The sequence below is a fragment of the Megascapheus bottae genome, chromosome 25, assembly GCF_031878675.1.
Source record: "Megascapheus bottae isolate mThoBot1 chromosome 25, mThoBot2.hap1, whole genome shotgun sequence".
Taxonomy (NCBI): Eukaryota; Metazoa; Chordata; class Mammalia; order Rodentia; family Geomyidae; genus Megascapheus; species Megascapheus bottae.
In genome coordinates this window covers 13116237-13140454 of record NC_143533.1, presented here as the reverse complement: position 1 = coordinate 13140454, position 24218 = coordinate 13116237, and the positions used below count along the sequence as shown (strand labels likewise).

Genomic DNA, 24218 nt, shown 5'->3' with positions numbered 1-24218 from the left:
GTAGGTCACGAGGATGACAAGTGTAAGCCATCTGGCTTGCTGGCTAGACAAAGTATTTTTAAACTGTGAACAGGGCGCCAAGAAGATAAGACCACCTGGAAACAAAAGGCTTATTTGGGGACAGGGATCAGGAATGCTTCCAGGTAAATGTCACTTGTTATCTAGTGGTGGTAACTGACTACTGGTCTGGGCTCTTCTTCCACTGTGGTATAACTGGAGCTTCTAGTAAAAATGAATGTCCAATATGGCCAGTTTCATTTACAAGAGGCTTCAGTTAGTCTAAGTCTACTCTTTTTAGGGCTGTACAGGAGAGAGCAGAAATTGTCAGGCTACCACATAAGCCTGGATCTGGAACATTCCACAAACATTACTAATGTCATTTTCTCTGTCAAATCAAATCACAAAGCAAACCTGGATTTAAGGGAAAAGGAAATAACGTTGGCTTTTAATAAATGAACAATCAGGAGGCTGAGACCTCAGGATTTAGGTTCAAAGCCAGCCCAGGCAGACAAATCTGAGAGACTTTTTAAAAAATATTTTTTATTGTAATTAATAAAAGGGTTACATGATATTTGCCAGATAGACGGTGCATTAATTCACATACATTGATACCATTTCACATGTCTTGGTCCCCATTGCCCTCCCCCTCCCAACTTGTTTTCCCTCTGAGAGACTCTTAATTCCAGTTATCCAACAAAAAGTCAGAAGTAGAGCTGTGGCTCAAGTGTTAGACTGCCAACGTTGAGTGAAAAATTTATGGGATGGAGTCCAGACCCAGAGTTTCAAGTCGCAGTACAAGCATACCCACAAACACATCTGCCACAGTAATTTAAAACAAACTCCCCTCTATAATGATGCTAGTACTACTTTTTTTTTTTTTTTTAAGTTAGGTGCTAGGAATTCAGGGCTTGAAACATGAAATCTATTCCTAAGCTACCATGACACTTCCACCCCTAGCTCTCTCCCTGTCTTGTTCTACAATCACCTTCTCTTTTCCAGAGCCAGTTTTCTTTGCATTTTGTTCCCTACCTTTTTTGCTAAATATCACACCTCGTTTTTCATGTCAAGTTTTGGACACGCCACAGTATTCATTTATTGGACAAATACTAGCTCTGGCTGAACGAGGTGCTAGAGATCCAAATCCTCTTTTCATTTTTGCTTCTGAGAGTATTTTGAGTAAAGGCCACATTCCCCCCATCTTCAGCACACATTTGCAGTCAGCCACTCCCCAGGTCAACCCGACCTAAACCCAGCATTTCTGCAAGAGGTTTGTTTAAAGGTGAGAAACGGTATTTGAAACGTGATTCCTAGATTCCACTTCCCATCCACCCAACAAACTTAGACATCGTTGCTGAATGCTTGTGAAAATTCTGAGCAGCTTTCCCAATGAGAAAGTTATTTTTTGTTTGTGTCTGAGACAGACTGAGGAAACAAAAGGAAACAAAACAACAACAAAAAACATCCTCCCCAACAACAAAAACACAACTGTAGGCTGGGGGGCGGGGCGGGGGAGGAAAGCCCACTGGTTGTTAGGACAACCAAACAAGTCTAGTAATTTCAACCAATCAGCTCACGATGACGCATCCCAGCTCAGCCAATGAGAGGAGCGCGCCGTGCGTAAGGCTGCCCAATAGGGGCGCGAGCGGCGCGGTATTTGAATCCTGAAACGCGGAGCGCTCGCAGAAGATTCCCGGCGGTCGGCGGTGCGCGTCTGGGTCGCTTCCCTCAACGGCGCCGCCACGCTAGTCGTGCCTTCGCGGTCCAGTCCTCGGCCCTCCTCGGGCGGGACGGGCACTCTCTCCTTCTCCTTGCCCCATGGCGCTGCTCCGACGGCCGATGGTGAGTGGGCTTGTCCAGAGACCTTCCTCTCCCCTCACCCCTGCCCGGCCTTCGCACCGCCCCCTCCCCCCTTTCTCCTCCCTCCTGCTGACGCTGCTTGGTCTCAGCTGGGCGGATTTTCCTTCCCCCCTCAGCCTTGCAGATCCCAGGCGTCGGGGCCTGGAGGTTGGCTGGTTTCCAGTCTGCTCCCCTCGGTTCCCCCGCTTCCTGCTTTGGGCGGGATAAGCAGAGTGAGGTGGCATCTGTCTGTCAAGCGAACCTGGGGAGCGGTGGGCGGGGGACGGGGGGGGGGGAGGCAGGCACTCTGCCCTTGATCCCAGATCTCCGATCTCTTCGTCCCTAAGATAGCTAAACGGAGCTAAACGCAGGTCTCTCCCCCCCACCCCCATCTCCTCTGAATCCACTGTGGGATCTGTGGTGGGGGTTGGGAGGAGGAGGGCTGCAAGAAATTTGATGGACGGGAGATGAAGCGTTCTCTTGTTTGATTCGGTGACAGCCATTGCTGACTCTTTGAGAATACCCAGATTTTGCTTTGTACGAGTTTTCCGCTTATCTTTGCTCATTAGGCCCGACGGTTTGGCCTCTTAAAATATAGTTTTTCCACTCAAAACATAGCGGGAACTAATGCATACGGGTTGAACCGGTTTTGTCACACACATGAACAAGGAGGTCCGACTTCATTTACTTTCGAAAAATTAAAATATCAGCATTTTTTACTTTGTTCCTGTGGGCTTGAGTTGTTAGATTTGTTCCCCTTTTGCTTAAAACGAGAGTGCCTTGTCACAGCTGCTTTTTTTGGGGGGGTGGGGGGACTGGCTGCAAATTTAGTTCAAGGCTGCCAGCTTCTCATTCTGAGTGAATTTAAGCTTAACCCGTATCACCTGGCTTCAATCAAGTACTTACACCTTTTTTCAAATTGGCAGTTAATGCTGGAAAATTTGAACAGTGAGACTTTCAAGATCCAAATCCTCAATATGGGTACTCACTTCTCTCACTTCTTGTAGATCTAAGTCATTTGTGTGTGTGCTTTATGTGTGTGTGGCTGATTTATCATGTATTGAGACATTTTTTCAGTTCAGCCAATGCTTCAGTCCTTCTGTCCTGAGAGGTCAACTCAAACCAGGATTTTTCTTTAGGCTTAGCATGCTCCATGTTCAGGTATATCATTAGAAAGAATTCTTTTTCCTAGCAAATGTTCTTTCAAAGTATATGGTGGATGAAGCCAATTATAACTGCTTTTTTCCCCCCCCCTTATGGCTCCAACTGTTCCAGAACTAAAGAGGTAAAATTGTTCTGCTCATGAAAACTGGTCAGTTTTAATGCCTTTGATGTATAAATGTATGTGATGCCCATTTTATTTTTGTATTTTTTTTTGTCAGTCCTGGGGCTTGAACTCAGAGCCTGGGCACTGTCCTTGAGCTTTCCCAAGGCTAGTGCTCTACCACTTGAGCCACAGCACCACTTCAGCTTTTTTTCTGTGTTTGTGGTACCAAGGAATTGAACCCAGGGCTTTCATGCATGCCAGGCAAGCACTCTACCATTAGGCCACACTCCTGGCTACTTTATTTTTAAACGTTATTTCTGAAGCATTAAAAAATATTAGTAGAATGGCATAATGTTCAAAGCTAGTTTAGGTTTCAAACATTAGGTTTTTAAACAACCAGGCTGTTCAATAACTCATAGATCCTTTTGCTTTTCATCTTAGGTAGACCTATTATCAGTTTTTGTAAATGATAGCTTTTTGCTTAATGACTTTCGGGAATCTGAGTGGCATGAGTTAGTCATGTATTTGGGAAGCCTTTGAAGTCCTTTCTAGGCCTACTTGATTACTTGTAATAGTTTTGGCAGAAAAGGTTTGCAATGGGAGAATATTATAGATAAGGTAAATGGATGAGTTGCTTAATTTAGAGGGATGCTGTTACTAATAAAATATACCTTCAATGTCTTTTGAAAACTTGTTTTATATTCACGGTACGACAAGGATTTCTCAAGTGGAATACTTAACATTAGCTAAGTGTTTTAAATAATATTAACTGGGTTTCTTTTTCTGTCTCTTTTTTTTTTTTTTAGGTGTCCACTGACTTGGAGAATATTGATACAGGTGTTAATCTGAAAGCTAAGAGCCATGTGACTGTTAGACGTGCGGTTTTAGAAGAAATTGGGAATCGAGTGACCACCAGAGCAGCACAAGTGGCTAAGGTAACAGTGTAAGGCTGTGTGGATACTCCGTGCTGGCTCTGTGTGCCACCAAAGACTATGCTTGGCTGTCTTGCTTGCTCTACTTGTGTTTCTCTCTTCTTTCTAGAAAGCTCAGAACACCAAAGTGTCCATTCAGCCCATCAAAGCAACCAATGTCAACAAACATCTGAAACCTACTGCCTCTGTAAAGCCAGTGCAGATGGAAATGTTGGCTCCAAAGGTAGGAAGTTCTCAGTTCACACCTGATGGCCTGGCTTGAGTTTATCTGGACTGGAGGGAACCTTTCTCTGCATTCTAATTTTAAGTGTTTTTTTTTGTTTGTTTTTTTTTTGCGGGGAGGTAGGGAGAGGGAAGGGACTGATTATTTTTAATAAAATATAATGTATGTATATGTCAGTGTATATGACTAATGTACAGAGGGGTAGAGTTACATAAGTCCCGTAAAGAGTACATTTCTTTTTGGACAATGTCACCCCTTCCCTCACTTTCTCTGTTTTTCCCTCCTAAACCCACCCACAAATTTTATATTTTCTACATAATGTTCAGTGAGTACCACTGTTGAATTTGTTCCCCCTTACTATTATTGCCAGTTCTGGGGCTTGAACTCGGGACCCGAGCACTGTCCTTGGGCTTTTTCAAGGCTAGAGTTCTACCACTTGAGCCACAGTCCCACTTCTGATTTTTCCAAGTATGTAGTACCAAGGAATCAAACCTCTGTCTTTGTGCATGCTAGGCAAGCTCTCTATCACTAGGCCAAACTCGTGGCCCTGACAATCATTATTGTATCCTTCATTTTTTTGGAACAGGATACAAACTTTCTAGATTGTGGAGACAGCTGACAGCTGACTCCTTCAGATTTCCCAAGGCTTTTCCTTTGGGGAGCTGAGCTGGGTGAGGTGGCTTCAGAGGCTGAGATTGGGAGGCTTGTGGTTTGAGGGTCAGCTGAGGTAAAATATTCATGAGAACTCCTTGCTAACCAATACAAAGCAGGGCACGGGCTTGTCAGTCCAGCTAGGAGGGTTGTAGCCCAGGCTAACCCTAGTAAACTATGAAGCCCTATAGGAAAACATTTGAAAAGCCAAGAGGGCTAGGCTGTGGCTGGACTGTTAGAGAGCTGGCTTATCCAAGCACGAAAATCTGGGTTTATATTCCAGTACTGCCCCAAATAAAAGCTAAACGTAAACTGAAGCTATGTTTTTATGATAAGGCATCTAAGAACTATGCTTTGTGGCTCAATCCTATAATCTTAGCTAACTCCGTAGGTAGAGTGATTTGGAAGGATGGTGTTTCAGGCTGACCTGGGCAAAAAGTGAGACTCCATCTCAACAAATGAGCCTGTATCAGCAGGTTCACACAGGCCTTTGATTTAAGAGAGCAGGCTGTCTTTTGAATTTTTTATTGGTTTTTTCTCTTACTCTTCTAGTATCATCCTTTAAAATTAGAAGTTATCATTGATCTTATTTTTTGGTAGTCCTAGGGCTTGAGTTCAGGGCCTGGCACTTGCTCACCTTGCTGGCTCAGCTGAAGATCTACCACTTGAGCCATGTCTGCCTCCCAGCTTTTTTGCTGGTTCCTTTGGAAATGAAGTTCAGCAAGCTTTTCTGCCTGGCTGACTTCACACAGAAATTCTTCAGATCTCAGCTAGGATTTCAGGCATGAGCCACTATTGCCCTGCTGGGTTTTATTTATTTTGTTGTTATTATTATTATTATCATTATTATTGTCTGTAGTGGGGCTTGAACTCTGGGCCTGAGCATTGTCCTTGAGCTCTTCAATTCAAGGTTACTGCCCTACCCTTTGAGCCACAACACCACTTCTGGTTTTCTAGTAGTTAATTGGAGATGAGTCTCATAGACTTTAGTGCCTGGGCTTTGAACTGTGATCCTCAGATCTGTCTCCTGAATAGCTAGGATTACAGGCGTGAGCCACCAGTGCCCTGCTAGGTTTTATTTTTGAGAAGTGCCTCTTTTTCCTTTTCACAGCAATGGCTTATTTATATTTCATTATAAATATATGCCCTTACAGTGCAAAAATTTGTGTGTGTGTGTGTGTGTGTTCTTAAATATCTCTATCGAGCCAGATGAGAAAGATAAAGTTTCAGGCTTTCCATTGCTAAGTCTGCCAATTTCTCAGATTTTATTCATAGACCTGAAAGTGCTTTTTGCTTTTTCATTTGCTACTTTTGTTTCATATGCGTGTGTGTGTGTGTGTGTGTTCTGGCACCTGAACTCCTAGCCTGGGTCCTTGAACTTTTTTTTTTTCATATATTTTTTATTGTAATTAATAGAAGGGTTACATGATATTTGCCAGATAGATGGTGCATTAATTCCCATACATTGATACCCTTTCACATGTCTTGGTCCCCATTTCCCTCCCCCCACCCCCACCCCTCATCTTGTTTTCCCCCCTTCCTTATCCAATTTCAAATAACCAAATACAAATATATCTGATATATCAGGTAACAAAGTGAGACACTGTAACAATATGAGATAACCAAGGGACAGCAAAAGAGATGAGAGATAACATAGTACCTTAAGAACAACAATCATTCATCATATGGCTTATGTTTCTATATCCTAGAGATCCTTTCATTCAGCGTCATACTATATGGCCTTTTGTATCAAGGTTTTGCTCTATTGCAAATCTCTGCTAGGACAGCCCAAGGTTTCTACTGATTATGACAAATAAGGGAAACCATTGAGCCTAAAGTTCCTTTGAGTCTGGCTTACTTCACTTAATATGATTTTTTCTAAGTCTTTCCATTTCCTAACAAATGGGGCAATGTCATTCTTTCTGACAGCAGCATAGAATTCCATTGTGTACAAATACCACATCTTGTTGATCCACTCATCAACTGAGGGACGTCTAGGTTGGTTCCCTATCTTTGCTATGGTAAATAGTGCTTCAATGAATATTGTTGTGCTGGTGGATTTAGTATGTCTTTGTTTCTGGATGGTTGGGTAAATGCCAAGTAGTGGAATTGCTGGGTCATAGAGGGGGAGCTCTATGTTTAGTCTTCTGAGGAACTGTCATACTGCTTTCCATAGTGGTTGAATGAGTTTGCACTCCCACCAACAGTGCAGTAGTGATCCCTCCTGGCCACATCCCCTCCAGCATCTGTTGTTATTAGTTTTCTTGATCTTGGCCATTTCCTTAAACTTTTTTACTCAAGGAAACCTCTCTACCACTTGAGCTACAACCCTACTTCTGGATTTTCTTGGTGGGTAACTGGAGTTGGGCACTTTTCCTGTCCATACTGGCTTTGAACTGCTATCCTAAGATGTCAGCCCCTTAAGTAGCTAGGTTATAGGCATGAACCATTGGCATTCCTTTTTCTTTTTGGTTTTGTTGTTGTTGGGCTTGAAGGAGGGGTCTGAGTACTGTCCTGAGAAATTTTGCTCAGGGATAGCACTCTACCACTTTGAACCACAGCTCCACTTGCATTGTTTTTTGAGTAGTTTTTTTGGAGGTAAGAATCTCTTGGGGACTTTTCTGCCCTGCCTGGCTTCAAACTGTGATTCTCAGATCTCAGTCTCCTGAATAGCTAAGATCATAGGTGTGAGCCACTGGTGTCTTACTTGCTTAGTTTCTTAATGTATAATAAAGTAGGGGGAAAAAAAAAGCACATGCTTGCAGAGGAAGCTACTGCTGAAATCAGCACCTGGACATAAGTGTCGCATGTACTTTCTTGCCTGGGCTGGTTTCCAAAGATGATCCTCAGATCTCAGCCTCCCCGAGTATCTAGGATTATACGTGTGAGCCTCTGGCCCCTGCCTGAGTGCAACCTATGTTGTATGAGGATGGATGTAGGTATTTGTAGGTTTGAGCTCCTAGCACTTACCTTGTCTCTGAGATAGAAAATAACACATCACGGGCCAGGAACTTGGCCTAGTGGTTAAAGTGCTTGCCTAGCATGCATGAAGACCCGGGTTCGATTCCTTGGTACCACATATATAGAAAAGGCTGGGAGTGGTGCTGAGGCTCAAGTGGTAGAGTTCTAGCCTTGAGAAAGTCCAAGGACAGTGCTCAGGCCCTGAGCTCAAGCCCAGGACTGGCAAAAAAAAAAAAAAAAAAGAAAATAACACATCACATAGAAGTGATGGTGGTGGCATAGTACAGTACTCTCAGATCTGTGAGAAAATGACCCAATCCCTTGTTGCTTTCATTTAGGGGTGCTCGCCGCCGCCCGAGGAGGTATCAATGAAGGAGGAGAACCTCTGTCAAGCTTTCTCGGATGCTTTGCTCTGCAAAATCGAGGACATCGACAATGAAGACTGGGAGAACCCTCAGCTCTGCAGCGACTACGTGAAGGACATCTACCAGTACCTGCGGCAGCTGGAGGTGGGTGCGCCTGGGCCCTGCCTTCCACGGGCCTCGGCAGCCAGCCATGAAGTGGGCGAGGTCCACTGTTCATCTTCCCAACTCTTCACCAACAGGTTTTGCAAAGCATCAAGCCCCATTTCTTGGATGGGAGAGACATCAATGGGCGCATGCGTGCCATCCTAGTGGACTGGCTGGTGCAGGTGCACTCCAAGTTCAGGCTGCTGCAAGAGACGCTCTACATGTGCGTGGCCATCATGGACCGGTTTCTGCAGGTCAGTGTGGCTTCTGGATTGAACATGACATTTAGGGCTGGGGGTTCCTCTGAAGGCAAGAGCAACTAGCAGTTTGTTGTTGAGCCACAGCACCATCTCTGGTTTTTTCAGTATATGTCGTACCAAGGAATCAAACCTGGGTCTTTGCACATGCTAGGCAAGCACTCTACCACTAGGCCAAACTCCTGGGCCCTGTTCTACCACTTTGAGCCATAGCACCACTTTCAGTTTTCTGGTGATTCATTGATAAGAGTCTCATGGGGACTTTCCTGCCCAGGTTGAATTGGAAACTGTGATTCTGAGATCTCAGCCCCCTGAGTAGCTACTAGCATGACAGGCATCAGCCACTAGCTCCTGGCTTCAACTACCAGTTTTAGAGACACCAGCGAGCTTGAGTTTCTCAAAGTAGTTGAGGACAAGGACTCAGAGAAATACATGCACTAAGTGTCTTACATTTGAAATAAGTGGGTAAGTGGTGCCGGAAATATTTTGACTTTTTCTGTTTATGAGGTACTGAGGAATTGAACCCAGGGCTTCATGCATCTAAGCAAGCACTCTACCACTAAGCCACATTCTCAGCTCCTTGGAGTTTTGTTTTCTAATATGAGGCTGGTGGCTATGGCTCAACTGGTAGAGCACCAACCTGGGAAGTATGAGGCTCTTATTTTAAACCTCAGTACTGCCCCCTCCCCAATTAAAAAAAAAAAAAAAAAACTAGCAAGTATTTGTGGTGGGATGGACTAAAAATATGGGATATAAAGAGGAATGTAAAAGTAATCTTCAACATATTGTACAGTTACATAGAGATACCAGGTAGAAATTAGTGGTGTGATTATTGGTGTGTTACTTACCAAATGGTAGCCCTGAAGATAAGGATTTACTCGAAGTCAGCATTTGAGTGAGGGCAAGTTCAGATTGGACTAAACAATATAGTAGTAGTTCTGTTTGTAGTGATGACACTAAGAGAACTAGAGATTCTGACTTACCACTATAGAATTGGATAGAAAGTTCAGCAATATTTTATGGTGATTTTTGGTAAGAAGAGCTGAAGTAACAACAAAAGTCTTAGACAAAAAATAAGTATTCAGGCTGGGAGTTTAGCCTAGTAGTAGAGTGCTTGCTTAGCATTCATGAAGACCCAGATTTGATTCCTTGGTACCACATACAGAGAAAAGACAGAAGAGGTGCTGTGACTCAAGTGGTAGAGATCTAGCCTTGAGGAGAAAGCCCAAGGACAGTGTGCAGGCCCTGAGTTCAAGCCCCAGGACTGGCAAAAAAAAAAAAAAAAGTCTTCCAGTCTTCCATACTTAAAAGAACAAGCCAAGGACCACTGGTTCACACCTGTAATCCCAGCTACTCAGGAAGCTGAGATCCGAGGATCCAAGTTCTGGTAGCTGAAAAGCCCCTGAAATTCATCTCCCATCAACAGCTAAAAAGCCAGAAGTGAAGGTTATAGAGCAAACAATCAAAAGGCCTAGAAACAGCATTGGGGCTCTGAGTTCAAGCCCCAGGACCAGCACCAAACCAAAAGAAGAAAAGGCAAAATGAAGGAAATATTTATTTTGAATTTTTTTTTCCCCCCTGATTGAAGGGTCAGTGGAAGGGTTTTTAAGCTGTATAATGAATAGACTTGGGGTAAAGCTTAGGAAAATATTGGTGTTTTGCTTTCTGCAGTATGAGGCTTGAACTTGGGCCCTGGACACTGTCCCTGAGCTCTTTTTTTTTTTTTTTTTTTTAGTCGGTTGTGGGGCTTGAACTCTGGGCCTGGGCGCTCTCCCTAAGCTGTTCAGCTCTAGGCTACTACCTTACCCCTTGGGCCACAGCATGTCTTCTGGTTTTCTAGTGGTTAATTGGAGATAAGAGTCTCACAGACTTTAGTGTCTAGGCTGGCTTTGAACCTTGATCCTTAGATCTCAGTCTCCCTCCGGGCCTGGCTTCCCTGAGCTCTTTTTGCTCAAGTGTTCTACCACTTTGAGCCACAGCTCCACTTCTGGTTTTTGAATAGTTAATTGGAAATGAGAGTCTCGTGGTGACTTTTCTGCCTGGGCTGGCTTTGAACTGTGATCTTCAGCTCTCAACCTCCTGAGTTTCTAGGATTATAGGCATGAGCCACAGGCACAGTGTGTAGGTGTGACATTTTTTAGACATGCATGTCTGTGTTCAACTAGGTTCAGCCAGTGTGTCGAAAGAAGCTTCAGCTGGTTGGGATTACAGCTCTGCTCTTAGCTTCCAAGTACGAGGAGATGTTTTCTCCAAATATTGAAGATTTTGTGTACATCACAGACAATGCTTACACCAGCTCCCAGATCCGGGAAATGGAGACCTTCATCCTGAAAGAACTGAAGTTTGAGTTGGGTCGACCTTTGCCCCTCCACTTCTTAAGGCGGGCATCAAAAGCCGGGGAGGTAAGTACCTCAGATCTGAACCATTGGTTCTAGAAGCATTGGTTAAGAGGAAACTTCCTTCCTATCTCCTCCCCCCACCCCAGTTTTTTTTTTTTGAGCCAGTTCTGGGATTTGAAATCTGTGCATCTCCAGTTTTCCCATTTGGCTTGCTCAGTTGTCATTGTACTACTGAACCACACTGCCAGTCCATCATTTTGTTGGTGAATGGAAGATGGAGTCCCACAGACTTTTCCTCTGCCCAGCATGGTTTGGAACCTTGGTCCTCGGATCTCAGTCTTCCTGAGTAGTTGGGATTACAGGTGTGAGCAAGCTGATGGCTTGCTTTTGTAAAGCCTTGGTGCCGTCTGGGCCATATCAGGAATGCAGGCCTGAGGTCGGAGTCTGTTGTCTGATGTGGATGAGAGCAGTTTTGAGAGGGATGAGAGTGGAGTGCCCCAGTGAGAACCACGGGGCCTCTTCCTTGTCTCTTCCAGGTTGATGTGGAACAGCACACCTTAGCCAAGTACTTGATGGAGCTGACTCTCCTGGATTATGACATGGTGCATTACCACCCTTCTAAGGTGGCGGCTGCGGCTTCCTGTTTATCCCAGAAGGTGCTGGGGCAAGGAAAATGGGTAAGTGATGAAGTTAAAAAGCGATGAGGCTGTGCTTGCAGTGATATGCCCTGTTAGTATTATGTATGTGCTGCACATGTGCTTGTTCTGGTGCTTGTACTCAGGTCCTTGTGTACACTCTGCCGGTCTGCTCAAGACTGGCAGTACTATTCCTTGAGCTGTCCTTCTACTTTGGCTTTCTGCTAGGTTATTGGAGGTAAGAGCCTGTTTGGATTTGGCACCTTGATCCTCAGATCAAGCTTCCTGAGTAGCTTGGAATGTAGGCTTGAGGCGCTGGTAACTATTAACATTGTAAGGATAATGATTATTTGCATTTTCACAGTACTATCGGGGAAATGCTAAAAGTTAAAAGGCCTGCCAGGCACCCAGTGGCTCATATCTATAATCCTAGCTCCTGAAGGAGGCTGAGCTCAGAGGAGCACAGTTCAAAGCCAGCTCAGGAAAAAAAGTCTTTGTGACTTCCATCTTTTCCATCTTTAAAGTCACCAACAAAAGGCCATGGTGGAGGCATGGCTTAAGTGGTAGAGTGCCACCCAAGTAAGTCAATGAAATTAATATAAGGTTCTGAGTTTTAGCCTCAGAATTGGCAAAAACACCAGTACTCAAAACAATTTAGGCATTACAGACTGTACTAGGGAAGACAGTTGGACTGAGATGGTATCAGGAAAGAGGAAGGCCAGTAAGAACTGATGTATGTAACTCTTTTGATGTTCTCTTACGTAAAACCACCAAGTTGTCCAGCACAGTAGACAAAGCAAGGCCAAGGTTTGTCTCAGACTGTGTAGATCGTCACTTTGGGATTGTGATAAGGCATTCTCCCGTCTAAGAAGCAAGGTAAGCATAAGAGGAAATGTAAGTCAAGGAAGAGCCAGTTCTAATTCTCTGAAGCTTCATCTTCAGCTAGGAGATAAGGGGAAAAAAAGAGGGGAAAGGGTGTGTAATAGCCTGAACCTGGCTCCTGCCAATCATGCTGCCATCCTCTCCTGTGGCTGGATTGCAAGGCCTTTTACTCAGACAGCCTTGGCCTTAGAGACCCATCTCCCTGGCTCTGAGGTTGCCATGGCAGCACGGGGAGGGACGGGGTTTCCTCTGCACAGTCACACTTAGAGTAAGTGTCTGTAGACGTAAATATTTCACTTCCTTTTCTAAAAAAGATTCTTGGACTAATGAAAAAGGACAGTGATGTTCTGTGGGAGTCAGGTAGAAGACAGAATGAGGAGCCTGGAATGTGGCCTAGTGGTAGAGTGCTTGCCTAGCATGCACAAAGCCTTGGGTTTGATTCCTCAGTACCACATACACAGAAAAAGCCAGAGTGGTGCTGTGGCTCCAGTGGCAGAACGCTAGCCTTGAGCAAAAAAAGCTTAGGGATAGTGGCCAGGCCCTGAGTTTTAAGCACCAGGACTGGCAAAAAACCCCCAGAAAACCAAAAAAACAAAACAGATGCCCAGAAGTGGTATGGTGGGATCGTAGGGAAGGTCAATTTTCAGTTCTTTAAGAAAACTCCACACTGCTTTACAGAATGGCTGAACTTGCTTACAATCCTACAGTAGTGCAGCAGGGTTCCTTTTTCTCCACAACCCTGCCAGCATCTGTCATTGAGTTCAAGATCTTGGCCATTCTAATTGGGGTAAGGTGGTATCTTAGGGTTGTTTTTATTTGCATTTCCTTTATCACCATGGATGATGATGAGCATTTTCTCATATGCTTTTATGCCATTTTAACCTCTTCTTTTGATAAGTCTCTCTTTAGTTCCCTTGTCCATTTAGTGAATGGTTTGTTGGGTTTGGGGGGGATTAGTTTCTTGAGTTCCCTGTAGATAATGGATATTCAGCATTTGTCTGATGTATCACTGGTAAATATCTTTTCCCAGTTGGTTGGTTGTCTTTCTACTTTAGTGGATATGCTTTTATTTGTGCAGAAACTTCTTATTTTTAGGTAGTCCCATTTATCAAGTCTCCCTCCAATCTGTTATGATCTGGGATTCTGTTCAGGAAGATTTTGCCTGTGCCTATGAGTTCCAGTGTCTCTCTAACTCTATCGTGTAACAGTTTCAAGTTTTCCGGTCTGACATTGAGGTCTTTGATTCATTTTGAGTTAATGCTTGTACATGGCGAAAGGCTAGGGTCGATTTTTAGTGTTCTGCATATGGCTGCCCAGTTTTGCCAGCACCAATAATGAGTAGGCTGTGTTTGTTCCACTGTATATCTTTGCTCCTTTGTCAGATACAAGTTGACTATAGGTATGTGGTTCGATTTCTGGATTTTCTATTGTGTTCCATTGATCTTCTGGTCTATTTTTATGCCAATACCATGCTCTTTTTGTTATTATAGTAGAGTTGAAGTCTGGTACTGTAATACCACCTGCATTGCTCTTTTTGCCTAGAATAGTTTTGGCTATTCTAGGTCTTTTCTTGTTCCATATGAGTCTTTGGATTATATCTTCTGTTTCAGTGAAGAATGCCTTTGAGATTTTGATGGGGATTGCATTGAATTTATATATCAATTTTGGCAGTATGGCCATTTTCACTATATTGGTTCTACGTATGAGCATGGGATGTCTTTCCATTTCCTGGTGTCCTCTTTAATTTCTTTCGTTAGGCTTTTATAGTTTTCATTAAATAATTCCTTTCCATCTTTGGTTAATTCCTAAGTATTTTATTCAATTGGGGGCTATTGCAAATGGGATCATTTTCTTGATTTGGCCTTCTGTTTGTGTTTTGTTGGCGTGCAAGAAGGCTACTGATTTTTGCAGGTTAATTTTGTATCCTGCTACTTTGCGAAAGTGGTTTATTCTAGGAGTTTGGGAGTGGGTCACTCAGGTAGAGGATCATATCATCTGCGATAGTTTAATTTCTTCTTTCCCTATGTGGATCCCTTTGATGTTCTTCTCTTGCTTTGTTGCTCTGGCTAAGGGTTCCAGCACTATGTTGAAGAGAAGTGGAGAGAATGGGCATTCCTGTCTAGTTCCTGATTTTAAGGTAAATGGTTCCAGTCTTTCTGAATTTAGTATACTGGCTGTAGGTTTGTCATATATGGCTTTAATTATTTTGAGGAATGTACCTCTTAGTCCTATTTTTTGTAGTACTTTTAACATGAATGGATGTTGTATTTTGTCAAATGCCTTCTCCGCGTCCAGAGAAATTATCATATGATTCTTATCCTTAGCTCTATTGATATGATGTATTACATTGATTTGTGAATGTTACACCAGCCTTGTATCTGTTGGATGAAGCCTACTTGATAGTAGTGTATAATTTTTTAAATTTATTTCTGGATTCTGTTGGCTAGTATTTTATTGAGGAGTTTTGCGTCTGTGTTCATTAGAGAGAGGTCTGTAGTTCTTTTTGTGTTGGGTCTTTTCCTGGTTTGGGGAAGAGTGTAATAGTAGCTTCATAAAATGAGTTAGTGTTGCTCCTTCTGCTTCTATTTCTCGGAAGAGTTTCAAGTGTATATGTATTACTTCGTCTTTAAAAGTCTTGTAGAATTCCACAGTGAAACCGTCTGGACCTGGGCTTTTTTTGGTTGGCATTTCCCTGATTGCTTCTGCAATTTCATTGTATGAAATTGGTTTGTTCAGTTTGTTTACCTCTTCATTGTTCAATGTCAATAGCCTATATTTAAGAGTTATCCATTTCTACTAGATTTTTTTTGTTTCTTTGAACATAGGCCCTGGTAGTACTTATTCATAATTGACTGAATTTCTTGGATATTGGTTGTGATTGTTCCCACAGGGTCTCTAATCTTGCTTATTTGAGTCTCCCCTCCCTCCTTTTTTGATTAATCTTGCCAAGGGTCTGTCAATTTTGTTGACTCTTTGAAAGAAACAACTTTTTGATTTATTAATTTTATGTATAGGGGATCTTATTTCAATCTCTGATATTTCCGATTTTATTTTTGTTATTTCTGTCCTAGTTGTTTTAGAATTAACTTTTTCTTGTTCCTCTAGGTGCTTCAATTTTATTTACATGCTCTTCTTCTGTCTTTTAAATATGGCCTCCTAGTGCAATAAATTTGCCCCTTAAAACTGCCTTTGCTATGTCCCATAAGTTCCTTTGTGATGTCTTGTCATTACATTTCCGAAAGTTTTGAATTTCTTCGATTTGTTCTGTAACCCAGGAGTTATTCAGAAGTGTTGTTGTTCAGCTTCCAAGTGTTAGAATGTTTTTTACCTTTTACTGCGTTGTTCAGAACTGGTCTGATTCAACTGTGATCAGATAGAATGCATGGGATTATATCAGTCCTCTTGTATCTGCTTAAGTTTTCTGTATGAACTATTATATGATCTATTTAGGAGTATATTCCATGTGCTGCTGAGGAAAATGTATGAAGTTTCGTCATTATATTGAAGACTCTGTGTATATCTGTTAAGCCCAGCTGGGCAATGCTGTCATTTAAGTCAGTGGTGTCTTTGCTTATCTTTTGTTGAGTTAACCTGTCACGTGGTGAGAGTGGTGTATTGAAGTCTCCCACTATTACTGTGTTTGAGTCTATGTTTGAGAGAGTTTGCTTGATGAATTTAGATGCTTCCGTGTTGGGGGAGTAAATGTTTATAACTAATATTCTGCTTATGAATTGTACCCTTTACTAATATGTAGTGGCCATCTTTATGTACTGATTTTATTGAGAAGTTAATTTTGTCAGAGATTAAGATTGCAACTCCTGCCTTTTTGCACTGTGTGTTGGAGTGGAAAATTCTTTTCCATCCTTTCACTTGGAGTTTCTTTCTGTCTTTGGCAGTGAGGTGGTTCTCTTAGAGGCTACATATGTAGGGTCTTGTTTCTTAATCCAGTCTGCTGTTCTGTGTCTTTTGATTGGATTGTTCAGTTCGTTCACATTTAGGGAAATTATGGAGAAGTGGTTAGTGTCCTTTGTCATTTATTTTTACTTGAGTTTTTTTCTTTTTTTTTCCCCTTTTGTGTTTAGTAATTTATAGGTGATAGCTTCTTGATGGGAGTTCTTGCTGTTCTGGAATTTGTTCTTGATTATTTAATAATTTTTGTAATGCTGATTTAGTGTGCACATATTCATATAGCTTCTCTTTGGAATGAAATATTCTTGTTTCTCCCTCAAATGTAAATGCTAGTTTCGCTGGATATATCAGTCTGGGTTGGCAGTTGTTGATCTTCAGGGTATGAATGATATTTTTCCAAGCTTTTCTTGCATTTAGGGTTTGTGTGGAAAGGTCTGCAGTTATTCTAATTTTTTTCCATTGTAGTATAGCTTTCTTTGCTTTTGCGGCATTTAAGATCAGCTCCTTAGTATTTGGGTCTAATGTTTTTATTATGATGTGTCTAGACAAGTTTTTTCTAGGATCTTGCCTGCTTGGAGTTCTGAAGCCTTCGATAATGTATTTTCCCTTTTGAGATTGGAGAAGTTCTCTACCATGATCTTGGTGAATAAGGGTTGCATTCCCTTATTGAGAAACTCCTCCCCTTCTTCGATTCCTATTATACGAAGATTAGATTTCTTGACTGCATCTCCAAGGTCTTGGAGTTCTCTTTGGTGAATTCTGATTGATTTCTCCAGACTGACCATTCTCTGTTCTAGCTGTTGTGTTTTATCTTCTGTTCCTGATGTCCTGTTCGCCATCTCAGTCAATCTGTTGCTTAATGCTTCCATTTTTGTTTGCATTGTGGACACTGAGCTGATCATGTCTGCTCTAACGGTATTAATCTTCTCTTCTAGGGAAGTACAATTTTTTTCTATTTTTCTTTAGAGATAGAGGAGCTCCTTGTTGATTTCCTGCTCATGTTCCTGGAATTGTTTTTAGAATTCTGCTTTGATCTCTTTAGTCATGTCTGCAATCATCTCTTTGAACAGGGTCATGTTTCCTGACTCTTCAGGTGTCATTTCTTTGGATGGTGACATCTCTCTTGTCCCTTCACTCGTTTCCTTTTGGGCTTTGTGTGGGACTTTGATTATATATTTCATGATTTGTCATTGCGATTCCTGACGCTTTGGAGACTGTTGTTGTAGGTTCGCTCTGTGGTCAGTAGGTGGCGGTCCTTACTTGGTTTGGGGCTGGTGGTTCGGGGAATCTGTACACGTGGTTCTCAGCCAAATTAGTTCTGCTGCTGACTGGGTCCCAGATTGTAGCTTTTATAGGTATGCCAGCCTGTTCCCAAAGGTTGTGTGCCACTGCACAGCTAGCTCTCAGCCCAACCAGTGGCCCCGCTGTGGGCCTGAAGTTTAGGGACTTTGGCCGTGGGGCCCAGCAGCTAGTTTGTTCTCCCTATTCCCAGAGGCAGGGCCCAGGCAAAGGCCTGCAGTTTGGGAGCATCCAGGAGCCAGCTAGCTTGTGGTCCTGTTCCCAGGGGCGGGGCCCAGCCGAGGGCTTGGGGTTTGGGAGCTTTTAGGAGCCGCTAGCTTGCAGCCCTGTTCCCTGGGGTGGGGCCCAGCATAGGACGTGGGCTCCGGGGGTGGGAGGACCGCTGCCTTTCTGGCTCTCCAGTGCGAGCTGGGCCCCTGCTGGTCTGCCCTTCAGTTCCCTGCTGTGTTTCAGGGAAGTACTGGGTGGCTTTTGGCAGTCTTTCTGTGACTCCATAGGGGGCCCCCTGGTGCCGGCTGGCCAGAGGCTCCCAGCAGGAGCGTGTCCCACTTCAGACAGATGCTGGCACTCAGATTCACGCAGACCCTGTTGGAAGGCAGGGTCTTAGCACCCCTCAGTCTCCAGTTTCAGTGGCCTGGGAGAGGAGGCTGTTGGGCAGGTGGGAGCAGGGACCCCTACACCCTTTGTTGGGGTGCTGGGTCTTAGTGCCTGCCTACCTGTCAGTCTCCAGTCAATGGCCTGGGGGAGGGAGCAGTTGGGAGAAGGGACAGGATTTTTATATCCCCCCTCCCGCCCCCTGCACTTGCCACTCTTTCTTGGGCAGGATGGGAGGTGTCTGGGTAGCTTGCTTTCCTGATGGGTTTGGGGGAACCTGCTGGAATACTTACTCATGGGGGTTTGGCTGTGAGCTGCTCCACGATGTTAGAGGGTCGTTTGCCTCCCCTCTGGTCTCCAACGCTGTCTGTGCTGCCCACACCCAGTCTGTGTGGGGTTCCTGCGTCTGGGTTCTGCTGCTTGCTGGAGTTCCGGCTTCCCAGGCGCCGGCGCCCTCCCTCCACTGCCGCTTTTGCGACTTGGTGGGTTTCTTTTCCCGTTTGTATACTTCTCCCTTGCTTCTTGAATTTATTGTTGTGGATTTCTTAAGATAGTTGGCTTGTGGGATTCCCTGATTCTCTCTTTTTGTGGGAGAGAGCTAGGCTGGGTCCCTATTGTTTGAGCACCATCTTGCTTCTCCCCCCCTGGTTTTGAGTCTGGACTCTCCAGCCTCATCCTCATGAGTAGAATTACAGGCCTGAACCATAAGAACCTGGTTCACAGTTGACTTTTTTTTTTGGCCAGTCATGGACCTTGAACTCAGAACCTGGGCACTGTTCTTGAGCTTTCTCAAGGTTAACGCTCCACCACTTGAGCCACAGCACCTTCTTTGCATGTGGTACTAAGGAATGAAACCCAGGGCTTCATGTATACTAGGAAAGCGCTTTACTGATAGGCCACCCATTTGCTTCTTAATTCTGAGCTTCCTGTCTGGCACTGCACATACGTGGGTTATTGTAGCCTGTGTTTGGTTCAGTACCACTTGGCATTGATGGGAAGACTGATTTGTGAGGCACTCTAGCTCACTCATTTCCCTTGGCTTTTTATTATGGGGCCAAAGTAAATCCAAAAGCTTTATTACTTGAAGTATTCTTATGCTTGTGTAATCTCTTAAAAACAAAACCAAGAACAAAACAGCAACGAGTTGCTGGGCCGCTAATGGCTCACACCGTCATCCTAGCGTCTCAGAAGGCTGAGATTTGAGGATCGTGATTCAAAGCCAGCCCGGGCAGGAAAGTCCATGAGACTCTTATCCTAATGAACTATCAGAACACCCTTAGTGGAGCTGTGGTCAAATAAGTGGTGGAGTGCTAGCCTTGGGCAGAAGAGCTCAGGGACAGTGTCTGGGCCCTGAGTTCAAGCCTCCAAAACCTGAAACACACACAAAAATTAAAATGAGCTCTGTGGACCTCTGGTCCCTGCATCCTGCAGCATTTGCTGTGAGAATTTTTCTCTCGTCCCTCATTCTGGGCTTTTGCCTTGTGTTTCAGAATTTAAAGCAGCAGTACTACACGGGCTACACGGAGCACGAAGTATTAGAAGTCATGCAGCACATGGCCAAGAATGTGGTGAAAGTCAACGAGAACTTAACGAAATTCATTGTGAGTATGGTGATCGTGAAGCAGTGGGCAGCCTCGTCTTAGAGGCGTGTGTGCGTGTAGACACGTGAGGGTTCCATCCCAATCTGTGCATTGTTTCTGTGGTACGGCAGGGGAAGAGACTATGCATAAGTGCTGCTCGTGCATACGCTTTGAACCAGGGTCCAGGGTAGTCTCCTCCAGCTCAGCCTGGTATGTGGTCAGCTGGTGGTAAATGGCTTCACTCCAGGCTTGTTCAGGACACATTGTGAATGGTTGGCTGCCCAGGCAGCCTGGAACTGGAAGAATGAGGGCCACTGGGAATGGAGTGGAGACCTTGTATATTAGGTGATGTGACTCAGGGCCTAACCTCAACTCTGATGACGGCGACTAAAAGCAGCTGAGGTAGGTGAAGAAGGCCAAGATGTCAGGCGCCGGTGGCTCACGCCTGTAATCCTAGTTACTCAGGAGGCTGAGATCTGAGGATCACAGATCAAAGCCAGACTGGGCAGGAAAGTCCATGAGACTCTCTGTCTTCAATTAATCACCAAAAAGCCAGAAGTAGAGATGTGGTTCAAGTGTATAAGAGTGCTAGTCTTGAGCACAGAAAACAGTGCCCAGGCCCTGAGTTCAAATCTCAGGATCAGCACACATGCGCGTACACAGACATAGCTTCCTGAGCCATGGTGGGATCTCATAGGACACCTGCAAAAGAGGAGCAGGACTGCCCGATGCCTAGATTCCAAAAAATCTCAACTCAAGCAGGGCCTGGGGACAGTGAGCCAGCTGTTTGTACCTTAGAACAGTCTCAAGGCTCCTCGCCCTAGGATGTGTTGCGACATTGGAACTGCAGCATGACAGCACAGTGGAAGCATAATGTGTTCTTTCTGAAGGCGGCGTTGGCCTTGAAGTTATTGACTGAGGTTTTTGCTAAGCACTAGTTGCTACATTAAAGAAGGATTTTTTTTTAAGTTTCATTTTTTTAAATAATGCTGGGACTTAAAACTCAGAGCCTTCCTCCTGCCAGGCAGGTGCTGCTGGTCTTGAGCCACGCTCCCTCAATGGCCACTCACCTTCATTGGCAGTTGCTGCTGCTCAGTCTGATGACCCTTACGTAAGATGAAGAACTCTCGCCTCCCTCTGTCCCTGGCTGTCCTGAGAGGCCACTCCTTGGGAAGGACAGTAGAGTTGTGTCTTTCTCTGTTATCAGTGGGACCCGTGGGCTGCGTTTCCCCACAGGGACAGAAGTGGTGAGGCCCAGGACGTTAGGAGCCGCAGTCCTGTCTGTGGTTGACGGCGCATCGCTGTGAATTAGACTTGGAGTAGGGAGTGGGAATGGGGGCGGGGCGGGGCTGCTGCCGTGTGCTTACTCACCAGTGACTTCCACAGGCCATCAAGAACAAATACTCCAGCAGCAAACTCCTGAAGATCAGCACAATCCCACAGCTCAACTCCAAGACCATCAAAGACCTGGCCGCCTCTCTCCTGGAAAGGTCCTAGGCCTCGAGCCTTTACCCTCGCCCTTCTTCCTTCGGAACTCTTTATTTTGTACAGTATCCTCTGGTCTATTCCACAAAACCTCTTCCTCAGCCTTTTTTTTTTTTTTTCTAAAATGTATAATTGAGAAAAATAAAGCTAATGACCCCCTCGAGGTAGTCCCATGTACATGAACACGTGTCCAGTCTAGGCTGACCGAGAGAAATCGGCAGACATTTGCTTGGACTCATTTCTCACAAGTGCTTAAGGATAGGTGGCTTCCTGTTCTCGGGGAACACGGGGTTTTGTTTTGTTTTTTTTTGTTTCGTTTTTTTTTTGCCAGTCCTAGGGACTGAACTCAGGGCCTGAGCACTGTCCTTGGACTTTTCCTCAAGGCTTTACCACTTGAATCACAGGACCACTTCTGGCTTTTCTATGTATGTGGTACCGAGGAATCGAACCTAAGTCTTCGTGCATACCAGGCAAACACTCTACCACTAGGACCAAACTCCTGGCTCCCCCTGAGCTATTTTTAAACTTTTTATTTTATTTTTTTTTGTAGATCATGAGACTTGAACTCTCTGGCCTGGGTGTTGTCTCTGAGCTCTTCAGCTCAAGGCTACTTCCCTACCCCTTGAGCCACAGCGCCACTTCCAGTTTTCTGGTGGTCAATTAGAGATAAGAGTCTCATGGACTTGAGTGTCTAGGCTGACTTTGAACTGTGATCTCAGATCTCAGCCTCCTGAATAGCTAGAATTACAGGTGTGAGCTCCCGTGCCCTGCTTATCTTTAAACTTGACCGATATAAATTTCATGCATTCATGAAGATTTGCTAGTCTTGGGCTTGAACTCAGGTTCTGAGTACTATTCCTGAGCTGCTTTTGCTCAAGGTTAGCAGTCGACCACTTATTTGAGGCACAGCTTCACTTCCAGTTTTCTGGTAGTTAATTTGGAGATGAATCTCATGGACTTTCTGCCCAGGCTGGCTTTGGACTACCATCCTCAGATTTCCTGAGTGAGTGGCTAGAATTATTACAGGTGGAGCCACCAGCACCAGCTCATTTTACAGATTTGAAGTTCCAGGCTGGTAATTTTTTTTTTTGTGTGTGTGTGTGTGTGTGTGTGTGTGTGTGTGTGTGTGTGTGTGTGTGTGTGTGTGTGTGTGTGTGTGTGTGTGTGTGTGTGTGTGTGTGTGTGTGTGTGTGTGTGTGTGTGTGTGTGTGTGTGTGTGTGTGTGTTGGCTGTGGGGCTTGAACTGTGGGCCTGGGCACTGTCCCTGAGCTTTTGAGCTCAAGGCTATTAGCCTGCCCCTTGAGCCACAGTGCCACCCAGTTTTTTAGTAGTTAATTGGAGATGAGAGTCTCATGGACTGGGCAGCCTGGGTTGGCTTTGAACCTTGATCCTCATATCTCAGCCTCCTGAGTAGCTAGGATTACAGGTGTGAGCCACTGCACTGTCTCAGGATTGTATCTTTTTTTTTTTTGCCAGTCCTGGGCTTGAGCTCAGGGCCTGAGCACTGTCCTTGGACTTTCTCAAGGCTAGAGCTCTACCACTTGAGCCTCAATACCGCTTCTGGCTTTTTTCTATGTATGTGGTACCAAGGAATCAAACCTGGGTCTTCGTGCATGCTAGGCAAGCACTTTAACCACTAGGCCAAACTCCCAGCCCAGGATTGTATCTTTTATCCTCACCTGCTCTTGTTTCCCATTGAAGAAGAGTTGCTCTCTAGGGTGATGATCAACAAAACACCAGCACGGGTGAGACCAAGAGTGCACTGGAGGAAGGTAATATGCTTGTGACTTTCTGGTAATGGTGACCCTTGGAATTCCTTTTCCTGATGTCCTGCTTTGGCTATGGGAGGTTTAAATGTGGAGTGTGGTGGCGGGCTGAGGAGTGTATGTGGACGTGAATCACTTGATGATTTATCATCTGCTAGGCAAGCACCCAACCATACCCCTCAACCCTTCAATATTTTTCCCAAGGGGAAATATATAACCTCAGCTTCCAAGCACAAAGATAAGTGCACAGAGAAAACTACGTAGCCAAGGCTTTCAAAACTTTTCAACAGTGCTAAGAGAAAACAGTTGAATAAATTTGGCAAACATTACTTAAAAATGTTTTTAAAATAGTTAATGGAGTACAATGGAACCTCAATGTATTTGTTGTTGTTTATTTTGTGCCAGTTTGTAGACTTGAACCCAGGACCTGCAGGTTGCCGCTTGAGCTCACTTACCACTTGTGAACCACAGTTCCACTTTAGCCTTTTTGGTGATTTTGATTGCAGATCAGAGTTTCATGGTATTTCCTATCTGGGCTGGAACCTGAATCCTTAGGTCTCAGCTTCCTGGGTAGCTAGGATTATAGGTATGAGCTACCTGTTCCTGGCTCTTAATGCTTTGATTTGCATTTCCTTTATGACCAAAGATGGTATTTCCTCATGTGTGTATTGGCTATTCCTGCTGCTTCTGTAAGTCTCAAGTTAGTTCGTTAAGCTCCTTGGATATTTTGCATATTAGGCCTTTGTCTGATGTATAGCTGGTAAAGATCTCCTTTTTTTTTTTGGCTAGTCTTGGGGCTTGAACTCAGGGCCTGAACACTGTCCTTGGACTTTCTTCAAGGCTAGTGCTCTACCACTTAGCCACAGCACCACTTCCGGGGGTTTTTTTTGTTTTGTTTTTTTAATGTATGTGGTACTCAGGAACCCAACCTGGGTCTTTGTGCATGCTAGGCAAGCACTCTACCACTAGGCTAGGCCAAACTCCCAGCTCAAGATTTCCCATTCTGGAAACTGTCTTTTTAGTTTAGGAACTATGTCCTTAGCTCTGAAAACACTTTTTAGTTGGATGTAATCTCACTTGTTCATTTTTCTCC

At 44.3% G+C, this 24218-nt stretch overlaps 1 protein-coding gene across 1 annotated transcript; it reads left to right on the top strand.

The window, feature by feature from the left end:
* Nucleotides 1-1676: 1676 nt before the first annotated feature.
* Ccnb2 (cyclin B2) lies at nucleotides 1677-21398 on the top strand. The gene is made up of 9 exons (XM_090357752.1): nucleotides 1677-1839; nucleotides 3910-4038; nucleotides 4145-4258; nucleotides 8209-8379; nucleotides 8475-8633; nucleotides 10802-11038; nucleotides 11512-11652; nucleotides 19785-19895; nucleotides 21261-21398. The coding sequence occupies exons 1-9, from the start codon at nucleotides 1816-1818 to the stop codon at nucleotides 21369-21371; spliced, it is 1197 nt and encodes a 398-aa protein (XP_090213878.1). The 5' UTR covers nucleotides 1677-1815; the 3' UTR covers nucleotides 21372-21398.
* The last annotated feature ends 2820 nt before the right edge of the window (nucleotides 21399-24218 follow it).